The sequence below is a fragment of the Danio aesculapii genome, chromosome 13 (genome assembly GCF_903798145.1).
Source record: "Danio aesculapii chromosome 13, fDanAes4.1, whole genome shotgun sequence".
Lineage (NCBI taxonomy): Eukaryota > Metazoa > Chordata > Actinopteri > Cypriniformes > Danionidae > Danio > Danio aesculapii.
Window position 1 is genome coordinate 27,316,276 of NC_079447.1, and position 20,234 is coordinate 27,336,509.

At 35.2% G+C, this 20,234-nt stretch overlaps 2 protein-coding genes across 2 annotated transcripts; one reads left to right on the plus strand and one right to left on the minus strand.

The window, feature by feature from the left end:
* The first annotated feature begins 1,452 nt into the window (after positions 1–1,452).
* pdlim1 (PDZ and LIM domain 1 (elfin)) lies at positions 1,453–14,059 on the plus strand. The gene is made up of 7 exons (XM_056471052.1): positions 1,453–1,664; positions 3,308–3,459; positions 5,988–6,075; positions 8,673–8,857; positions 9,506–9,651; positions 11,630–11,747; positions 13,394–14,059. The coding sequence occupies exons 1-7, from the start codon at positions 1,572–1,574 to the stop codon at positions 13,578–13,580; spliced, it is 969 nt and encodes a 322-aa protein (XP_056327027.1). The 5' UTR covers positions 1,453–1,571; the 3' UTR covers positions 13,581–14,059.
* Positions 14,060–18,771: 4,712 nt separating this feature from the next.
* On the minus strand, positions 18,772–19,398 carry neurog3 (neurogenin 3). The gene has a single exon (XM_056471604.1). It carries the CDS (start codon positions 19,396–19,398, stop codon positions 18,772–18,774), a length of 627 nt encoding a protein of 208 aa, XP_056327579.1.
* Positions 19,399–20,234: the final 836 nt, after the last annotated feature.

Consider the following 20,234-nt stretch of genomic DNA (forward strand, 5'->3'; position numbering starts at 1 on the left):
TGATGCAGAGAGGTCATTTTTTTATTTAAAAAAAATATTAATAAAATAAAGAAATCTTGTTTTGCATTCATCCAAAAAGTCATGTCATAAGGGTGCAAAAATGAGGCATACATTTACTGTATTATCCATGGATTTCACTGTTGCATTTACTATTAGTCATTTTGCAGATGTTTGTAATCCAAAACAAATTTTTGAAGAGGCAATACCCAATACAATTTAACGCTGTAGCCTACCTGTTTACGTTCCCTCAAGTGTATTTTGGTCAAGCTTTGACTTTAAAATTTCCAATCAGTATCTATGTTCTCTTTTTTTTTAAATAATTATTTTAAGTTCTATTTGAAAGGTATTAGGGCAACATTGTGGCTCAGTGGTTAGCACTGTTCCCTCACAGCAAGGTCACTGGTTCAAGACCTGGCTGAGCCAATTGGCATTTCTGTGTGGAGTTTGCATGTTCTCCCCATGTTTGCATTCTCCAGTTTCCCCCACAATCCAAAGACATGCGATATAGGATGAATTGGATGAACTAAATTGGCCGTAGTGTATGAGTGTGTGTGTGTGTGTGTGTGTGTGTGAATGCGAGAGTATATGGGTATTTCCCAGGGTTGCAGCTGGAATGTCATCCGCTGAGTAAAATATTTGCCAGAATAGTTGGCGGTTCATTCCGCTGTGGTGACCCCTGATAATCAGGTACAAAGCTGAAGAAAAATGAACGAATGAACGCTATTAAAGATATATTACAGGTTTCACAGAGACACGTTAAAACCTCCATGCAGTGTAAAAGGTTGTCTAGATTATTAAATGTTTTTTAAACTAAAAAAGTAACTAAAAGGTATTGCTGGAAGCCAAAATGATCTTCTATGGAGTCATTGTGAAAAATACTTTTTTGGTTCTTCATTGTATTGTATTGAGTGTAAAGAGAAACCAAACCTTTGAAAATGTCCTCAAAACATAGTTAAACATGGTACTTGCTGACTTGAGGCTTATAAACCTTGAGCATGTCTTCACTTGTGAATGTGATCCATTCCTAATGCTCTAGCCTTACATGTGAAAAACAAAGTTAACCATGGTAAAAGCTGACTTTGGAAGGCTTATAAATCTTGAGCATGTCTTCACTTGAGAATGTGATGTATCCATTTTCAACGTCCTAGCCTTTCGCGTTAATCAGACATGGAGCTTCTGTGTTGCCTGTTTTGTCTGCACTTGTTCCAGTTTTTAGGAATGCTGAGAATGTGACCCGTATAGTCCCGAAAAGCATATGTAATGAGCTCAGCGAAAGCCCCCTTACCAGGAATTCGACTGGATTTGGGAGTGGCACATACCAAATCCTGGGATTTGGCTCTTCCATACATGGTAAACTTCAATATGAGATGACGTAACGGTCCACCCCTAAACAAACATAGGAAATAAACTCTTATCAGCAGAGAGACCTGACATTATTCGCTCACTTTAGAGGAAGCTCCGCCCAGGTATCATTTCTTCAAAGTGAACGCCCCTGTCCTGCTACAGAAACTGCCCAGTTTTACAATTTACAGTGCACTGCACCAGGATTAAGTTTGCCTGTTGGAACTATAATGCCTCAGCGGGTTGTTTTACAAGGTCCCGGGCCATGGGGATTCCGTTTGGTCGGGGGGAAAGATTTCGAGCAGCCTCTGACAATCTCAAGGGTAAGAAATTAACTATTTGTTAATCATTTAGCACAGAGAGAAAGCGACTTTCATAAACTTTACTGCTAGGCCAGCGTATTATGCTACATAGACTGTATACTTTTTATCCTCCACGTGTCACTCCTGCGTGCATCAGCATCCAACCGAAACGCACGTGAACGCGAGCATATTGAAGTGAAACATCAGTGTTGTGTTGCTGCGTCTCGAGCTCTTAGGTTAAATCTTGAGCATTGAAACAAATGGAGGCTAAAACCAACTGTTACTGACAAACAAGCATCTCTTGATACATCAGATTTTTTTCACAAAAAAGTAGGCCTACCCCTGTTTCGCAATTCCATATAGTCGATATAGTGGCAGATAGCGTTTGTCACCGAATGTGGATACGTTTCAAAACATTGCAAGTATTTATGGCATGACTGTGTTAATAGTTATATGACACTAATTTCTTGGCACCTTTTCTCTACCACAAGCTGTCAGTCTTTTTTTGTTGTTGCTACTTGCAAATTTCCCATATACAAAAATATTAAACTTATGTTCATTTACATAAGACAGCTCAAGATATCTAGAACGATGGAAGCCGTGCATTGATGCTGTTTTCTTGCTGGTCTTTGTATTTAGAACCAGCATAAACTAGCATCAAAACATACCTTATCAGCATATGCTGTTTTTTTCAGCAGGGTGGTCTCCCCTTTATAAGTGCTGACATTTGGAAAACCAATATTCAAATAGTGAGCTTCCTGTCAATGTCTAAAGTAAAAATGAGCCCATTTCTCCAAATTTGTGTATATCATACTTCTATTCTTTATTGTGGATGAAAACAGTTTGTGAACTGATATTTCTAAATGGATATATCAGTTTTCAAATCAAATGTGTTATCTGCAGACCTTTTTGAGGGACGTAAACAAAAACAATGGTCCTAACAAGTTTCCTGTTTCCCATTTTTCATTTCTATAGTTTCCAAGAATCCAAAAAGAGCCACATAATGATAAATCTTGTTATGATAGCTGTTTTAACATTGAGTATGGTTGAATTGCCTGTTGTCACAGTTATGTAATAGTTTTAACACAAGCAGGAAATGTTCAAGAGCCAATGGCATGACCACATTGAAATGGTCTGTACAGTATGATATTTTGGACACTGCTTACCGGTGGGGTCTGATTGGGTGTTAATGTTTTTATTGATATTCAGCTGATAAAAAGCTGTTATTGTGGCATTAGGATGAATATTTAAAGTATGTTACCGTCCATGGAATCAACAGGCCTTGAGCTGGGACTGAATCCAAAAAGTCAAAAAGGGTCAGCAAGCAAATAAACAGTCCTGGTGTGAAGTGGAGGCACTTTCCAAACCAAAATCAGCTTACTGTGCCTTCAACCACAGAAAACCCAACCATTTTTCATACACAAGGGGCACATCCTGACCATTTTTGAAGGAAACCATCATGGAGACCCGATACACAGAAAAATATTGTCAATTTTTACATTTTAAGTTTGTATTTGGACAAAAAACAACAACAACAGTCCATTTTAAATCTGCAGAGGGATTTGCTTTTGTTTTTTTATCTGCTTAAAAGTCTCACCCAACCTTATTTTTCCAACTTGGATAGTGAAAGTGATGATGATGCTGACCATATTTGACTTTTCCAGGTAACCCCAGGAAGTAAAGCAGCTCAGGCTGACCTCTGCATGGGGGACATGATCCTGGCCATAGATGGAGAGTCAACTGATGGCATGACCCATCTGGAGGCACAGAATAAAATCAAAGCCTGTGGGGATGAAATGGCGCTTTCCATTGACAGGTGGGGTATTCCACAGCAACATGGAAACATGTTGTATCAGAACTGTCAATTTTCAAATATGTATTATCTCTGAGCATGGAGCATCCATATAAGTCTTTAGGAGATCATTTCTGAACTGACCCCTGTGTTGAAGACCTCTTAGATTTTAATATATTTTCTTAAAGCATTTCAATGACACTATTTTAGAATATTGACTTTTAGATTTTATTATTTCCCATTGCTTTGTGCCAGAATAAATACACTACCGGTCAAAGGTTTGGGGTCAGTTTGTTTTTTTCTTTCATGTTTTTTTTTTTTTTTAAAGAAAATTATTCTGTTCATCAAGGTGGCATTTTTTTAAATGTAAATAAATTGTTAAATAACTGCTTTCTTATTGTATGTAGTTTCAAATGAAATTATTACTCCAGTAATTCTTTCTTTTATTACTATTATCAATAATAATGATAAATATTAGAGTGATTTGTGAAGGAACATGTGACTCTTAAGACTGGAGTAATGAAGCTGTAAATTCATCTTTAAAATCACTGGAATAACTACTACTTTAACAATAACAAACTACTTTTGAACTGTTTTTTTATAGTGCAATAACATTTCACAATTTTACAATTTCTAGTGTATTTTGGATGGAATAAATGCAGCCTTGGTGAGCAGGAGAAGCTTATTTTAAATCATTTAAAAATCCTACTGACCCCAAACTTTAATCTCATAGAATATTTAGTCTGCGCCAGAAAAGAAACAGACCGACAAAAATTTGGTCCACAAGTCAGAATGACGGAACCTAAAGAAAGAAAAAAAATGGTTTACCTTTACGCCATGTTTTGCAGCAGTTCAGTCCAGTTTATGGTCACATCCTGTGATATTATGTCCTGTTTTTAGTTTGTTTAGATTCATTTGGTTGGTGTTGCATTCATATTTCAAATGGTTTTTAAGCTGACTGTGACCCATCTTTTTAGAGATTCCAGAGTATCCCAGATTTTGGATGGCATCATTCAGATGAATTATATGATGAACAATACCAACATATTGTTATCTAGCTGAGTGACACAGATGAGGATATGTTGAAATAGTAAAACTGACAAGTAACCGAGCTCAAAATTATTAACAGCATCAGTGGGAATTTTTTTTTAAATTAAGGGACATTCTACAAAAAAGGTACATTTTCACTTATAAAAAACGTGATGGGGCCCTGACTTAAGCTTGTCATCTTCAAAAAAAATCATACATAAACAAGCATAAAATCATACAATTCAATGGAAGAATGCATCCTTAGTCACTGTCATCTTCAATGATGTCACTTTCGAGTCATAGCCTTAAAAGTGATTTTGCACGCATTTTATGTTAAATCTAATGCAAATGTCATAATACAGACCAAAATACAAGGACAATTGTGAATGTATTAGTATTATATATTTGTAGTATTTATTTGTAGAATTTATTTATATTTTCATGTTTTTAATCAATTGATGTGAATGATAACAACTTGCTATTTCTGAAGTATTTTTTTTCTAAATAACAGTTTTTAGCATAACAAAAGTATTAAAGCTGTATGTTCAATTGGGACAAAGACAATGACAGAGTTTGTACAGTGTAAAGTGTTTTTAATAAAGAACAAAAACCTGAGAACCAAATGAACGACATATTCCTTTACAAAACAACTCACAGAAATCAACCATCAGTCCATTTTAGAAATTTTTGGGATGAAGTACTTTTCATTCACTGTATTTATGTTTTTTTTTTTATGCATTTCAGGGACAGATAATGTACGTTTCTAGTAGAATGTCCCTTAAATTAAATGACATCATAATTTTCATTCATTAACGGAGCAATTGTGCAACAGTTGTAAGCAAACATGCCACACACCCTAAATCTAAGAAAAAAGAAACTAGGTTTTAAATTGCTGTAATACCTACAATGTATACTTCGAGTCATTTTAAAATCATTGAATAACGTTTTCCTTGTTTTTAAATACATTTTATTTATAATTGTTTACAAAATTGACAGTTTTTATGATTTTATTTTTTTTGTTTTGGGTATTTTGGTTTTAAGATGAAACTAACCAAAATGGTAAATATTTTATTTGCAACCAGCTGAAATAAGTATTTTATTGTTTATTAATTAATTGTTTTGGGGTTTTTTGCTAATAAGTAAAACTTTCATGTTACAGTTTAGGGTTTAGTTGACTGTATAATAAAGCTTAGAATTCTTTTAGGTTTATATTTTAGATGTTGAGTCCTGTTACAAGTCAGCCTCACAATTTCAACATATCCTCATCTGTGTCACTCAGCTTGATAACAATGTCATGCTAACAATTTTTAAGGCATATTTCACAACAGAAATGTTCAATACATGACATGTTTTATGCCTTGTAATCTTGCACAATACAAGATCAATACAATTTCATAAACTTACCCCAAAACTCTTGCAGCGATCCTTAGTCAATGTGCCTTCCTTGCATTCAAGCCCCATTTTAACATTTATACTTGACCAATTGTTTATTCTCTGTAAAATAGTTTTTGCTCTTTTGCTAGATCGGAGTCAAAAATGTGGTCTCCCCTAGTTACTGAGGACGGAAAGACGAATCCATACAAGATGAATCTGGCGAAAACCAACACACAGGTGTGTTTCAGATCTGCTTAACTGAGAGCCGAGGGACTTTTCAGTGGCCCCCTGATCATTTTAATGAACTTTAAAGCTTTTTTATATTGCTTGAGACTGTCGTTCATAACGGAAGCATAGCTGCTACACAAATAAAGGCACGGCACGGCACTTATAGACTGCCAAAGTGAAGTCATTGTTTATGTCCCAACAAGCTTTATCCATGGAGACCAGTGAGTTTATCAGCCAGAGCCATGACGCAAGACTCGCATCCTGCGGGCTAAGTTGGAAATTTAAGGTCAGAATGTGAATGATCATAGGAAGTGTGTGGGGTTTGACTACATGGTTTGGGTGTTATAAATGTTTCCTGATTCAAGCAGAGAGAGAGAGAGAAGCATAATAAGAAACAACTGCTAAGTATGTTGTTAACCTAGGAAAGTTTCACAGCGTCATTAAAAGCTTGGTCATTAGTGTGGCAAAGCTTTTTCCATGTCTGTTTTTTTTCTTCCTGCTGTTTAATGGCCAGTTTTCACGTCAACTGGTTAAATATCTACAGTTTAAAAGTCATGATTAATAGTTTTTTCCATTTCTGAATAGTTATGTATTACTGGATTTCTTCTGAAATGATCTTATGTCTTGGGTTTTGTTTTTTAAAGAGATGGTACACGTAAAATTGAAATTCTATAATCATTTACACCCATGTGTGTTGGTGTGCAATAGTTAAATTCAGTTCATGTTTATTTTTATAGTGCTTTTACAATGTATATTGTGTCAAAGAACCTTAACATAGAAGTTCTAGTAAATTGAAACTGTGTCAGTCCAGTTTTCAGAGGTTAAGTTCAGTTTAGGTCAGTTCTGTATGGTTTAAATATCACTGCAGAAAGTCCAAACACTGAAGAGCAAATCCATCAATGCGCAGCTCTGCAGGTCACAAACCAACCTAGCAATCCAGTGGCGATGTGGCGAGGTACAAAACTTCACCAATTGATGAAAGTGAAGGAAATAAACACGACTATTTCTCCTCTGGCCAAACTTCCAGTGCATAGCTTCAGTCTAGGTGCTGGAGAACACTGGACATCCATCATGGAGAACTGCAGGTGTGAGTAGGTCACTGGCGGACAAATATTATGATGTAATTTTCCGTCTTTTATCTGTTCATGAAAATCACCCTTAACTGTGTCGCAGTTTTATAAAATTGTTTTACATATTTTTTAATTGTCCCTAAAAATCATTTGAAAACCTGGTAGCCCTACCTTTTATTTATTTATTTATTTATTTATTTATTTTTGATTTTGGTACCGAAGTGCCGATTCTTTTGACAACACCAGTTATAGCACAAACGCAAACTCAAACATCTATGATGGTGGTTCTTTGATGCATGAAAATTAAATGTAACATAACTACCCAGCAAATAATTTTGTGTTTAATAGACATCTAAATGTAGACAGCTTGGTTAAAACAAAGCTAAACTTGGGCTGTCAGTGAAAAATCTAATAGACATCTAAGAATAACCCAAAACTAGACTAGTACTCAAATAGACCGATTAGACAGATTTTATATGTGTAGTCATTGATTTGTTTATTTGATGACTAGTCTAGTTTTGGCCTATTCTTAGACGTCAATTAGATTTTCACTGACATCCCAAATTTAGCCTTGTTTTAGCCAAGAAGACTATGTTTAGACGTCTATTAGACTTCTTTTAAAAACAAAAAATGCGTGCTGGGAACCTAATTTGTGTGTGCAAAAGCATTGAAATAGGCTACATTTTTTTCTCTCATTACGATAGCTCAACGGGCAGGTTGAATACATTTTTGGTAGCCTGACTGGCAAACATAATAGCCCTGGGATGTCATGCTAGCAGTCTTGCGAGCCCTGATGTGGATGCGTTATACTCAATGTGTACGCTAGTTCGATTGAGTGCACGTGGCGAATGTTACGTCATTGCGGTGTTGGCAGAGGTCCGCTTTGTGCGAGCACAACAAAATTTCGTCTGCTGGATTACTTTTTTTTTTTTTTTTTGTTTTCTCTGCATTCGAAGATGAACGCTTTGGAGCCAAATTGAGTGGAACTGGGGGAATTTAGGTGAATAGCGTTAGCTTTGAGCTCTGAAAAGTCATGTGAAATAAGAACTTATTGCAGTGCAACACCATGAAACCACAACCCATTTGCTCATGCACATTAAGCAAGGTCCTACGCAACACACAAAAAGTGAAATGAATGAGGAGCCATGTGGACATAACACAAAGTCTAAATCAAGTAATTGTAAATGCCAAAGTCAAATTTATGCATATAAAAGTATATTTTCCCAACAACAACATTGTGGCTAGTGAAAACTGACTGGCTAGTAATGTTGAAAAACTACAACCACAATGGCTGGTGATCAAAATAATGAATGTCAAGCACATGAATATTTTATGATTCCATAACTTGAATTGACTTCACACAGTCAATGCTGTGAACTCTCAAAACATTTTTTTTGTCAAAACACTATTTTTTGCCGAGAAATAAAGTCATAATTTGGTCAATTTCTTATTTTAAGTAAATTATGCTTTTAAAACTGCACTTTGGTGTTCTTTTTGAGGCTTGTTGTCTAATAGACTTGCTCTTTTGTTCTGTAGGAGGAGAAGCATATAGGCTCAGCTCATAACAGGAGTGCTATGCCATTCAATTCTGCCAGTCCAAGAGTCGTCACCAACCAGTACAACAACCCGGCTGGCCTGTACTCCTCTGAAAACATCAAGAACTTCAACAGCGCAGTGGATGAAGTCCAGACGACTGCAGCCTCCAGTGAAGCTAGCAGGAAGTAAGCATCATTCACACCTCACTGGCATACTTGACAAAAGATTATGTGGTCCAACTAGCAAGCAGAAGAAAAAAAAACATACAGAAGAAACTTGCAGTGTGAGAGTGTGTTCAAATGAAATGTGTTCAGTCTTCAGTGTCACATGATCTTTCAGAAATAATTAAAATATGCAAATTTGGTAATCTAGTAAATTGATTTAATTAACTTTTTTACTATTTAAATGTTGTTATTTTCTCATTTGATCAATTTAGTGTATTTTTACTCAATAACTTCATTTCTTTCTGACTTTTTTTTATTGACCCAACATTTATTGAACATCACCGTATATTATATCTATAACTCGCATACTGTATGCTCAATATTAAAGGAAAAATGTGGTATTGTTTATTTAAAAAAAGAAACAACAACATGAATATAAAGTTTCTATTAATGTAGTCTGTGTTTTGGACTACCATTATAAACAGTATTATCTCCTTCTTTTAACCACTTGTTTCTCCAGTTCTGTTCTGTATTGGTATAGTTATTTGAATTTATGGCTGTCAGGGTTTAAACTGTTCAGCAGGAACTGTGTTGAATAATATAATGCTTCTGAGATAACAGTGTTTGTCTTGTGACTGTCATCGCTGTGACCTTTTGCCTGTCTTTCAGCTCAGATCCCAGTAAACCAGGCCACACAAAACCTGCTTTAGCTTCAGATTCAGAGGTGTACAAAATGCTGCAGGAGAATCAGGAATCCAATGAACCTCCTCGCCAGTCGGCCTCTTTTAAAGTTTTGCAGGAGATCCTTGAAACTGGTAAAATGTGACACAAAAACACACACGCCTTGTATAGCCAACTGGATTGTGTCTGAAATACATGTAGGTCAACGGGCCTTAGTTTCTGTTGACAAAATGGGCGTCTGTAATTCTGGTCATTGCAATCAACAATTTCTTCAGCTGTAAAACAGATGATTGGACTTATGAATGAAATGCTTTAGCATTATCAAAATTTCCTGGATATACTGTAAAGACTGTTTACACTACCTGACAAAAGTCTTGTCGCCTATTCAAGTTTTAGGAACATCAAATAATAACTTAAGCTTGGGGCTCATATGAAAGGCAAAGGCCTTTAGATATGCTTATTTTACCAAAATAAAATATGATCATTTTTAATTAATTAATTAGAAGAGTAAGGTCTGACTTTGCTTAGACAAAAGTCTTGTCACTTAACAGAAATAATGTAGAGTATAGAATATAAAGTCATGGTGCAGTGGAAAAATAATAATATTGTGTATGACTCCCATGAGCTTGGAGGACTGCATCCATAAATCTTTGCAGTGACTTAAATAACTTTATTAAAAAAGTCATCTGGAATGGCAAAGAAAGCGTTCTTGCAGGACTCCCAGAGTTCATCAAGATTCTTTGGATTCAACTTCAATGCCTCCTCCATCTTACCCCAGACATGCTCAATAATGCTCATGTCTGGTGACTGGGCTGGCCAATACTAGAGCACCTTGACCTTCTTTGCTTTCAGGAATTTTGATGTGTAGGCTGAAGTATGAGAAGGAGCGCTATCCTGCTGAAGAATTTGCCCTCTCCTGTGGTTTGTAATGTAATGGGCCTCAGGCTGTTGATGTTGCCGTCCACTCTGCAGATCTCTCGCACGCACTCATACTGAATGTAACCCCAAACTATGATTTTTTCCTTCAACAAACTTGTCTGATTTCTGTGAGAATCTTGGGTCCATGCGGGTTCTTCTGCCGTATTTGTGATGATTGGGATGCAGATCAATGGATGATTCATCAGAAAAAATATTTCTGCAGCTTTTCCAAATGATCAACTAGAAGTCAAGTTATTAGTTGTTGCTCTTACAACTGGGATCGACGACAAGACTTTTGTCCGGTAGTGTACTGTAAGAATTTTAAACATTCAAAGAATACCAGGGTTCACACAAGATTCACAGCTATGATCATAATGACACTTAAAAACTATATAATCTGAATCACTTTTAAATAATTTTTGCTTTTCATATTATTCCTTTAATGAATTTCAGCTTCATGGTTGCTAATATATCATGCATATTCTTTTTAAAGTTAAAAATAAAAAGTTTTTAAAATATTGCTGTATTTTTTAAAAAGCCCCTCCTCAAAAACGTATAAGCTAACAAATAACAAAAAATCTACATTTATTTGTGTCTATTTTTTATAAGATACAATACTGTTGAATAATATTACACAATCAAGAATGTGAATAATGAACGCAGCTCCAAATGGATGTTGAACTTCACTTCAGCTAACAAAGTTAATTTTGATGGAATTTTATTTTTGGTGGTCCAGTAGCGTCTTTTTTCAATTTTAACCAAAAACACTACTGTAGCTCCAAAGAGCCATAGCAGAACATTTGTGGCTCAGAGTAATGATGAAACATTTTATTTGTGAATTTTCATTTTTTAAACAATTCATGATCCTTTTGTGAAGATGGTCAGCCATTTTGAATGAATCATGTGAATTGACGATTCAATTAATCGGGTATTAAGACTTGCCATTACATCTTGATGTTCTTAAATGTTAGTGACATATTTTCATCTATGACAAGCCTAAACTAGCCAAGGTACCAGCACAAAACACATTTAAAATGTAAAATTCAATATAATTTGTTTAAAATCCCCCATAATTTGAGATTGTTTTTTTGTCTGTATAACAAAATCAACATTACAATTTGATGCAATTTACAGTCTAGGGCTGCTTATTTTCCAGAAAATCTGCTAAATAAAAAGCTGCTTCTCTTATTTCAGGTGATTCAGAGAAACCCTCGGGCTTCAGAAGCGTCAAGGCTCCTACCACAAAAATTGGAGCTTCCGTTGGGAATCCTGAAAAGCTCTCTCTTTGTGACAAATGTGGATCAGGGATTGTGTAAGTTTCACTTTTGATATACTTTTGATATACTTTTGATATTTATTTATTTATAAATCAAAATAAATTTAAATTTATTTATCTATCTATATATCTATATATATATATATATATATATATATATATATATATATATATATATATATATATATATATATATATATATATATATATATATATATATATATATAAATATAAATTTTTTTTTATTATTTATTTATTTTTTTTGATATATAATTTGTTGGAGAAGATTTAAAGAAGCTGAAGAATAGCATGCGTTTGTAGGTTCACGTGAATGTGTGGAGTTAAACCAGTATCGCCATCTAGTGGAAGATTTAAAGCGTTAGTTCACCTAAAAATGAATTTTCCAAGGGCGTTTGCACGTGACATTGGTGGGGACGGGTGAATATATATATATATATATATATATATATATATATATATATATATATATATATATATATATATATATATATATATATATATATATATATATATATATATATATATATATATATATATATATATATATATATATATATATATATATATATATATATATATATATATATATATGCAAATGAAACATGTCTCATATAGCAGTGTTGATAAAGGATGGAGCACAGGCTGTAGTTTTACAGACGAACTCTTTAATATTGCACATGCTACTCTGAGAGATTAGGAGAACTGGCAGGGATCATATACTTTTACGTGTATCTGTTTATTCTGCAATTAGCTTTCAGGGCATGTTATGCACAGACAGACTACATCAGTCTGCTATAACGATAGACTGCGTTTAAGTGGGAAAAACGTGAGGAATAACGGCATTATCATGATGGACTCATTCAGTAGCGAACTTAGGTTTATGTGACCTACACTTTTCATTGAAAAAAGCTCCTTATGTCCACCTTTTTTTGTTGCCGCCATTCTCACTTGCATGTGTCACACACCTTATTCTTTCACTGGAAATTCACCTACATTATTTTGGCGCTCGCTGTTTGTATCTTAAGCAGCTACAGCCTCTCACGTGACAGCAGGGAAAGGCACAGCCAATCACAATGATCATATGTTTTTGGGATGGGGGGGTGCAACCCAAGGAGGGAACGTGATTTAACCCTTTCTGCATGTCTAGTTTAATATTGACAGCGCAACTTTTATTATTATTATTATTATTATTATTATTTTTAAGTTAGTTAAATTATTGGTGGGGACATTTATTAGTTGCCGGATATTGGGGGGGACGCGTCCCCTCTGTCCACCCTAAATCTACGCCCCTGGAATATTCTGCTATCATTTACACCTGATTCACTTGTTCAAAACCTGTTTGAACTTGTTTCTTCTGTTGAAGACAAAAGAAGATATTTTGAAAAATGCTGGTATGTGGCACCCACTAGTCATTTGTATGGAATGGAGGTGGAAGTCGATTGGTCCCATCAACCAGCATTCTTCAAAATATCTTTTTGTTGTTGTAGTTCAACAGAAGAAAGAAACTCTAAAATAAAAAATACTTAAGGGAAAATAACTGATGAGGTTATTTAATTTTTTGGGTGAACTATCTCTTTAAGAGCTCTGTTTATAATTTCACTATAAATCTATGTGTTTCCTAAAGATGATACATTTTCTTCTCTCTTTATCTGTTTATGAAGAGGAATGATTGTCAAACTTCGAGATAAGTTTCGTCACCCGGAATGCTACGTCTGCACGGACTGCGGGATCAATCTGAAGCAAAAAGGACATTTTTTTGTCGAGGACCAGATTTACTGCGAGAAGCACGCACGTGAACGCATCACTCCTCCAGAGGGTTATGATGTTGTCACAGTTTTTCCAAAATAAAGGATTTCCCATGTGCTGCTTTAAAACTGCACATTCCCTTATGTGGGAAATTCCTTCGGAAATATGTAACACTTTATTTGGATAGTTTTCCAGTGAGGCTGCTTTGTTGCCAGCAAGAATGGGTAGTGCATGGATTTAAAAGGACTGGCAACAATAATCAGGAAATGTGAATACAGAGTCTGTCCAGATAAAGTGCTGTCATTGTCATACATTCCATTTTCTTAATCATTCCATTCATGTATCGCATAAAAGGCTCAATTAACGGTGCTTGGGTATCTTAAGACTGCTTATTGCATTTTCAATTTGTCATAAAAGTTTTTTTATGAATCGATTATTGAAATGTATGGAATCATGGTCATATTCATCACGCACATTGATATGTAAAACTATTCAATGTATGTTTTGTCTTTTGGAATTTTTTTTAAAAAAAAAGAATGAATTTGTTTTTGCTATAAAAAAAATAAAATGTTTCATATCCATTGGTCAATTTCATACTGGTTAATTTTTTTTTAAAGATTTTTAAAACAAGATATGTTTGTTTTTTAATAATGCTGGCTTTCCAATAAAAGTTTTTTCTGCATAAGTGTTTAATTAAATTAATAATTTAGTATTTAAATGTATTTTGCATAACTTCTAATTTGTTTTAATTGAAACTTAAATAAGTGTTGTTTTGTAGATATCAGGGCCCCGTTTCAGAAAGGAGGTTAAATGAAAACTCGGAGTATGTTAACCCTTAAATGAGAGAAACTCTGGGTTTTCCGTTTCAAATTCGAGAAAGCAGGGTAAGTAAGTCAAGCCTGTTTCTGAAAGAGAGGTAACTTTAACTCAGAGTCAGTGACCGTGGTAACTTACTTTGTGAACCTAACCTGGTCATGAGCAGGTTATTCTTTAAACTCTTGAGTTTCTGTCGGTCTTAAAAACAAAGCAGTATTTCTCGTCAAGCGTGCGCGCTTCCGATCTACATGCGGATAAAAACGCTTTCTCTACATCCGTGTTCATCTCTACAGTTGTTTTGGAGGAAATGATACACGTATTTGAGATATTCCGCCGTCATTCTCGTCTTTAGGACCCAGCAGAGACATCAAGAGACACGTCCAGTCTTGTTGAAGGTATGTTATTTTGTCTTAAAAAACACTGTCCTTACGCTAGGAAACTATATTGTAACAACTAAATACTAATATAGACATATATATGTGCTACATTTTGTTCAGGAAGTTGCTAGTTTTCACAAGAAGTAGAGAATCCGAGCATTATATTAATATTGGTTATTATTCGCCACTAGAGGGCGCTGAATGGATCGCAACGTGAGAAAGTTATCCTGGACGAGCAGAGCAGAAGCTTGCTACATCATCTTTTATCAGAAGAGGATTCAATATCCATTTTAAGGTACTTGATTATTAACTATTGAAAGTTAAATGTTATTATTACTGTTTGTGTGTACTATATTGAAGGCCCGGAAAATTGCATTTTCCCTACATCTTATACTAACCTGTATGTTAGTAATATAATAATGTTAGATGCTAATATAAATGTTTAATCGGTTATATATGTCATACAACAATTAAACATAAGCCTAAAATTATATATATAAGAATTGTAACATCTGCTAGCTTTGTATAATAATAGTAGTAATATATGCTAATAAACAATAATACAAAGCCCTTAAACATACATTATCCTTGCCTGTTGCCCAGTTTTCAATTCAGGTGAGATTTTAGTGATGCTGTGACCACTCAACTGATAAATGTTGTCTGTCAGCTCATGTTCATTTGTGGTTTATTTTATTTTTTGTTTGTTTGTTCATTGTAGGTTGCGCTGGACAGAGCAAGCTTTAATCCTCCTTGATAATCTTGTTGAGAAAGGTGAGAAAACAACAGCTCTGTATTTTGTAATATTTACATGATGTAAAAATGCACAGATACACATTCTTAAGCAGTATCATATACTGTAAAGGTGTCTTTACGTCACCATATGTCTTAAAATCAAATTATACATTTGTAATTTTTCTGTAAATGCATTTATACTTCTCTGAACAGCACCGGTAGTGTGTACAGACACAAATGTCTCTTTCAAAAGTGTTTCTGTGCCTTATTTGAGTGCGAATTAAGTATTAGACTCTGTATCAGGCATGAGGCCACAGGTAAGTACAGATGACTGATATAGAGTCTAAGCACAGTTCAGAAATTTCAGAACTCCACTCCTGGAACATTTAACCAAATAAATTGAGATATTACAGACATTAACCTATTTATATTAATTATTGCGTTATGACAATTTACTGACAGGTTCCAGTTATTTCAGTAGAAATCTGTGATCAGGAGTTTGACTCTTTTGCAAGTTTCTGAGCATGAGAATTAAGCACACTGATGAACATCGGTGCACAATTGACCATGTAAAATGGACCTTTTTTGCCCACCAAATTTGGAAATGTGATGCACCTTAACAACTCTCATAAAAGACTAATCCTGCAGCTAAAAGTGCACATTTTCATAGTTTTTTTTTCTCTTTATCTGTTTAAGGTACCCCTGGAGATGACCACTTGCAGCCTTCCAGTTATCTTTTCTCCATTGCTAAACTGGGTAAGTAGATGATTTTTGTTGTTATTTGGTCCGGCATACATGTGCAAATGTAAAATTTCTGTTTTAAGGTTGGAGCGAACATCATTTGGCATATGGAGGAGTAGGTAATTAAACCATTCTTGGTGTGAAATTCCATAGCCTTTTTTTCCTCTGTTGAAATCAGTGGAGACGATCAAGTTTTTGATTTGCTTTGTCTTTTAAGTTATCATTTGTGGTCAGCAGAAAAAATAAATCAACAACTTGAGGGTGAGTAAATTATGAATACACCCAAAAATCGGTGAAACACCCATACACTCATTCAACAGCAGAGGCGAATCCATCATGTCCTGGAGCTGGGTCAGTTAACATTGCTGTGTGAAGTTTGCATGTCCCTCACAGTCCAAACGCATGCAGTATAGGTAAATTTAATAAACTACATTGGCCGTAGTGTAAGGCCGTTTCCCTGATTTTTGGGTGTATTCATCATTTACTCACCCTCAAGTTGTTGATTGATTTTTATTTATTAATTTCTGCTGACCACAAATGATAACTTTTAAAGGACAAAGCAAATCAACAACTTAATAGTCCCCACTGACTTCAACAGTAGAAACAAATACTCTGGAATTTCACTGTGGACCAAGAATTGGTTTAGTTACCTATATTGTTCAAAATATCATGTTTTGTGTTCATCTGAGGAGAGGTTTAGAACAAGGGGAGGGTGAATTACTGATGACAGAATTTCCATTTTTGTGTAAAATATTCCTTTAATAAATCCAGTGGACTGTTTTTATGACATGGATTTAAGTGCTGTTTTTCTTTATTTATTTTTAGATTGCTCAGGACAGGTATTTTTTTACCCACACACCAAAGATAAACTGTTTGAAGTTTAGGGAGATGCATCACTGTGGATCCTCTCGTATTGCAAAAAAGAGAAGAGAGCCTGGGGTATACTAGTTCAAGCAAACATTTCATCTGGTGAGACAATCCTGCATAACAGCTCTGTTTTAATCCCAATTTGTAGCATTTCACTTTTGATATAAGGGGCTTGTTTTGAGTTTAATTATTGTGTATTTTCTGCTTGATATAAAGACAGCCTTGGAGTTTCCGCTTTGGAGATGGTGCTTTAACAACTCAGCCAGCTAGCCTTTCTCTACTGCCATACAGATTGTGCAGCAAGATGGTTCGGCCCTCATACCAGGAGGCAAAACAAGAATTTGTTTATTTGCGACTTCTAGGTGCATTATTTATGACAACAAATTTTGGACATTATTTAATTCATGTGTGTATACTTGTATTTTGTTCAGTACTTAGAGGAGGAGGAGCAACAGAGACAGAATCCTCTTGTCCTGCTGCTTGGGGATGAACTAGACTGCTCTCAGGCGTTTGTTATTGTGAAAGGAGTGCCACTCATGGATTTACATAAAGCTTTGCCAATGTAATGAAAGCTGTGTATTTTTTTATTTACATATAAAGATGACTACTATAATAATTATAATAAAAATATAAATAATAATAATTTATTATTATATCGTGGTTAAGCCACTTTTTGGCAAAATAACCCAACAAATTAGATATTTTTATAACCCAAATTGTTGGGTTAACCTTATCAACCCACTGCATTGGGTTAAAATAACCCAACAGAAGGTCGGTGCCAAATTGACTCATCTATGGGTTACCTGCTGGGTTATTATTAACCCAACTGTTTTAAGTGAGTGCTCATTTGCTATAACTTTGCATGAGCACTTCTCGTTTTTCGGATGTTGCCATGGTGACTCGTTATATCTGCGTTCCATTGATAATGCCTTTTTATAGTCGCGGTGTGCGCGCTTAACTCTGAGTTGGTCTATTCAAAGTTGACTGACCTAACTCAGATCAGCTATTCTGAAACCGAATGAGTTTTTAATCTCCCGATAAGTCTACTGCGAGTTTATATTTAAACTCCGAGTAGGTTAAACCTCTGAAACAGGCCTCAGGTCAAGTATGGACACCTAGTTCATCAGTTTATTTCTGCAGCTGTTAAAAATCTCAATGTGCCTAACATTTACTATATTACAAGTATTAACGAGTTGATGGAAAGGACGTATGGAAATACATGCGTATTCATAGGCTACTAACAAGACCTGCTGTTATCCAAATGTCTTTTTTACCCAAAGGAAATAGCTGACACTTGTGGGTTGTTGCAGCATATTTTAACTAAGTTTCATTTTTGTGCTGCGTTGGAAAGCGCAACTGAAGTACAGCGCATGCGCAGAAAGCGGTAAGTAAAAACGCAATGAAACGAGATTGTAAAAATATTTTTATTGATTTCCTTGTATTTAAAAAAGTAAGAATAAAAAACATACACAATATTTACAACATTTAAAATGCCTATTATGTCATACGATAAGACACATTTTGAGTCGTCATGAGCTAGGAAAATAAAAGAAATTAATCTAGAGTTCCATTGCATAAAAATACAGGTTTATACAAAGCAACGAGTTATTTAAATAATAAAAATAATTTAATCATTATGATTTTTTAAATAATAAACAATACATTTTATTTTTACACTTGCTTTGAAACAGCAAGGATCAGCTTTACCCAGCTACCCAGATTGGCTTTTGCTACTCACAAGTTAGACTTTCTCCAGAAATTCAAAAAGTAAGATTGTCCTGAAAATTCCCGTTAAATTCCTCTAGTAACAAATCAGTGTAAAAGCCTTGTGTTTCCTGCCAATTTGATGATGAGTTTGTGGAGTGCCATTTGGAGGCGCATGCGCTCGACGCGCTGTGGCGCACATCCAAACACGCACTTGGCACCGCAAGGTTCTCCTGATCCCGGGCGTGTATTGACCTCTGTCGAACGTGATCTGCAATTCTCAAAGTTTCTGACAACGCCCAAATGTAATTGTGCGCGAATCTCAAAGTCTCGATTTTGGTCAGTTTTGCGTCATCAGGAAAAGTTGGCAAGACGCTTCTCAGATTATCCAGAGCCGAGTTCAGATTATGCATGCGGTGCCTTTCTCTGTCGTTTGCCTTCACTCTGCGATTTCCACGCTGTCTGCTTGTTGACACGTGTTTCTTCAGTCTTCTATTGTTTGTTTTGTCTTCTCTAAAGGTAAATGACCATTCTTTAGAGGCAAGCTCAGCTTCACTGTTGTATTTCATTCGCTGACTTTTGGTAATGTCTGTGGAGCCAGATTTGGGTTCTGAGGCTGAACCCCAGTTAGATTTAAAGGTCCCGTTCCTTCCTACCAAATCGCATGAGGGTCTTGGAGTCATTCTGTACTGAAAAACAAAACGAGACATTCTCAGTCCAATATTTCAGATAAACATATAAGAAATGTTTTCATATTTAAATGCTTACCTCTTGCAAGCTCGCTCGGTAAAACCAAGATACTGGGTATGTTTTGGTCAATTCTTCGTGTCCACAAGCGAGCAACATGCAGTCTGTTATTCATTCCCTTAATATATAAACGAACGGGACAAAAGAGGGTGATGCGTCCATTCGTCAGTTATGTCCCTTTCTCGTGTCTGCGCTCTCTGACAAACAAATGAAGTCAAGTGGCCAATCAGAGCTGAGACTCTCCAAATGCACCTTCGGCTTTCTCAAATGGGTTTTAAGGCAGAGATTAAACTGTCAAGTTAAGTTTTCTATATTTATAAGTACATTGATCTGGTGAAACAGTATTGTATATAAGATTTTGTGCAATGAATGTTATAATTACATGAAAATTATGTTTTATTTATTATGTTGTCAATGGATATTAAGCAGGGATGTCTATAATTACTCATATTGTGGCTTGGTAAATCTGCTTTAACACAGTAATCCTTTAGATATTATAAATAAGCATTGCTGGTGGACACTTTTCTTTATAATTTAGCAAGATGCAAAACTGAAATAATTATTGAAGAACAATGTTTGTATTGTCGCCCGTGTGCGCCTTGTGACGAATTTCTCGTGCGTAAATTGTGGTTTACTTTAACAAAAACCCCTGAAAACAAGGTTTAATCGAATAGAATATGCTAAAAAACTTTAGTATATGTGCAGTAGCACTTTCTTTGTACAATGCAAACAAATAATATAATACAGAAAAGCGTTTGTATAGAATATAAAG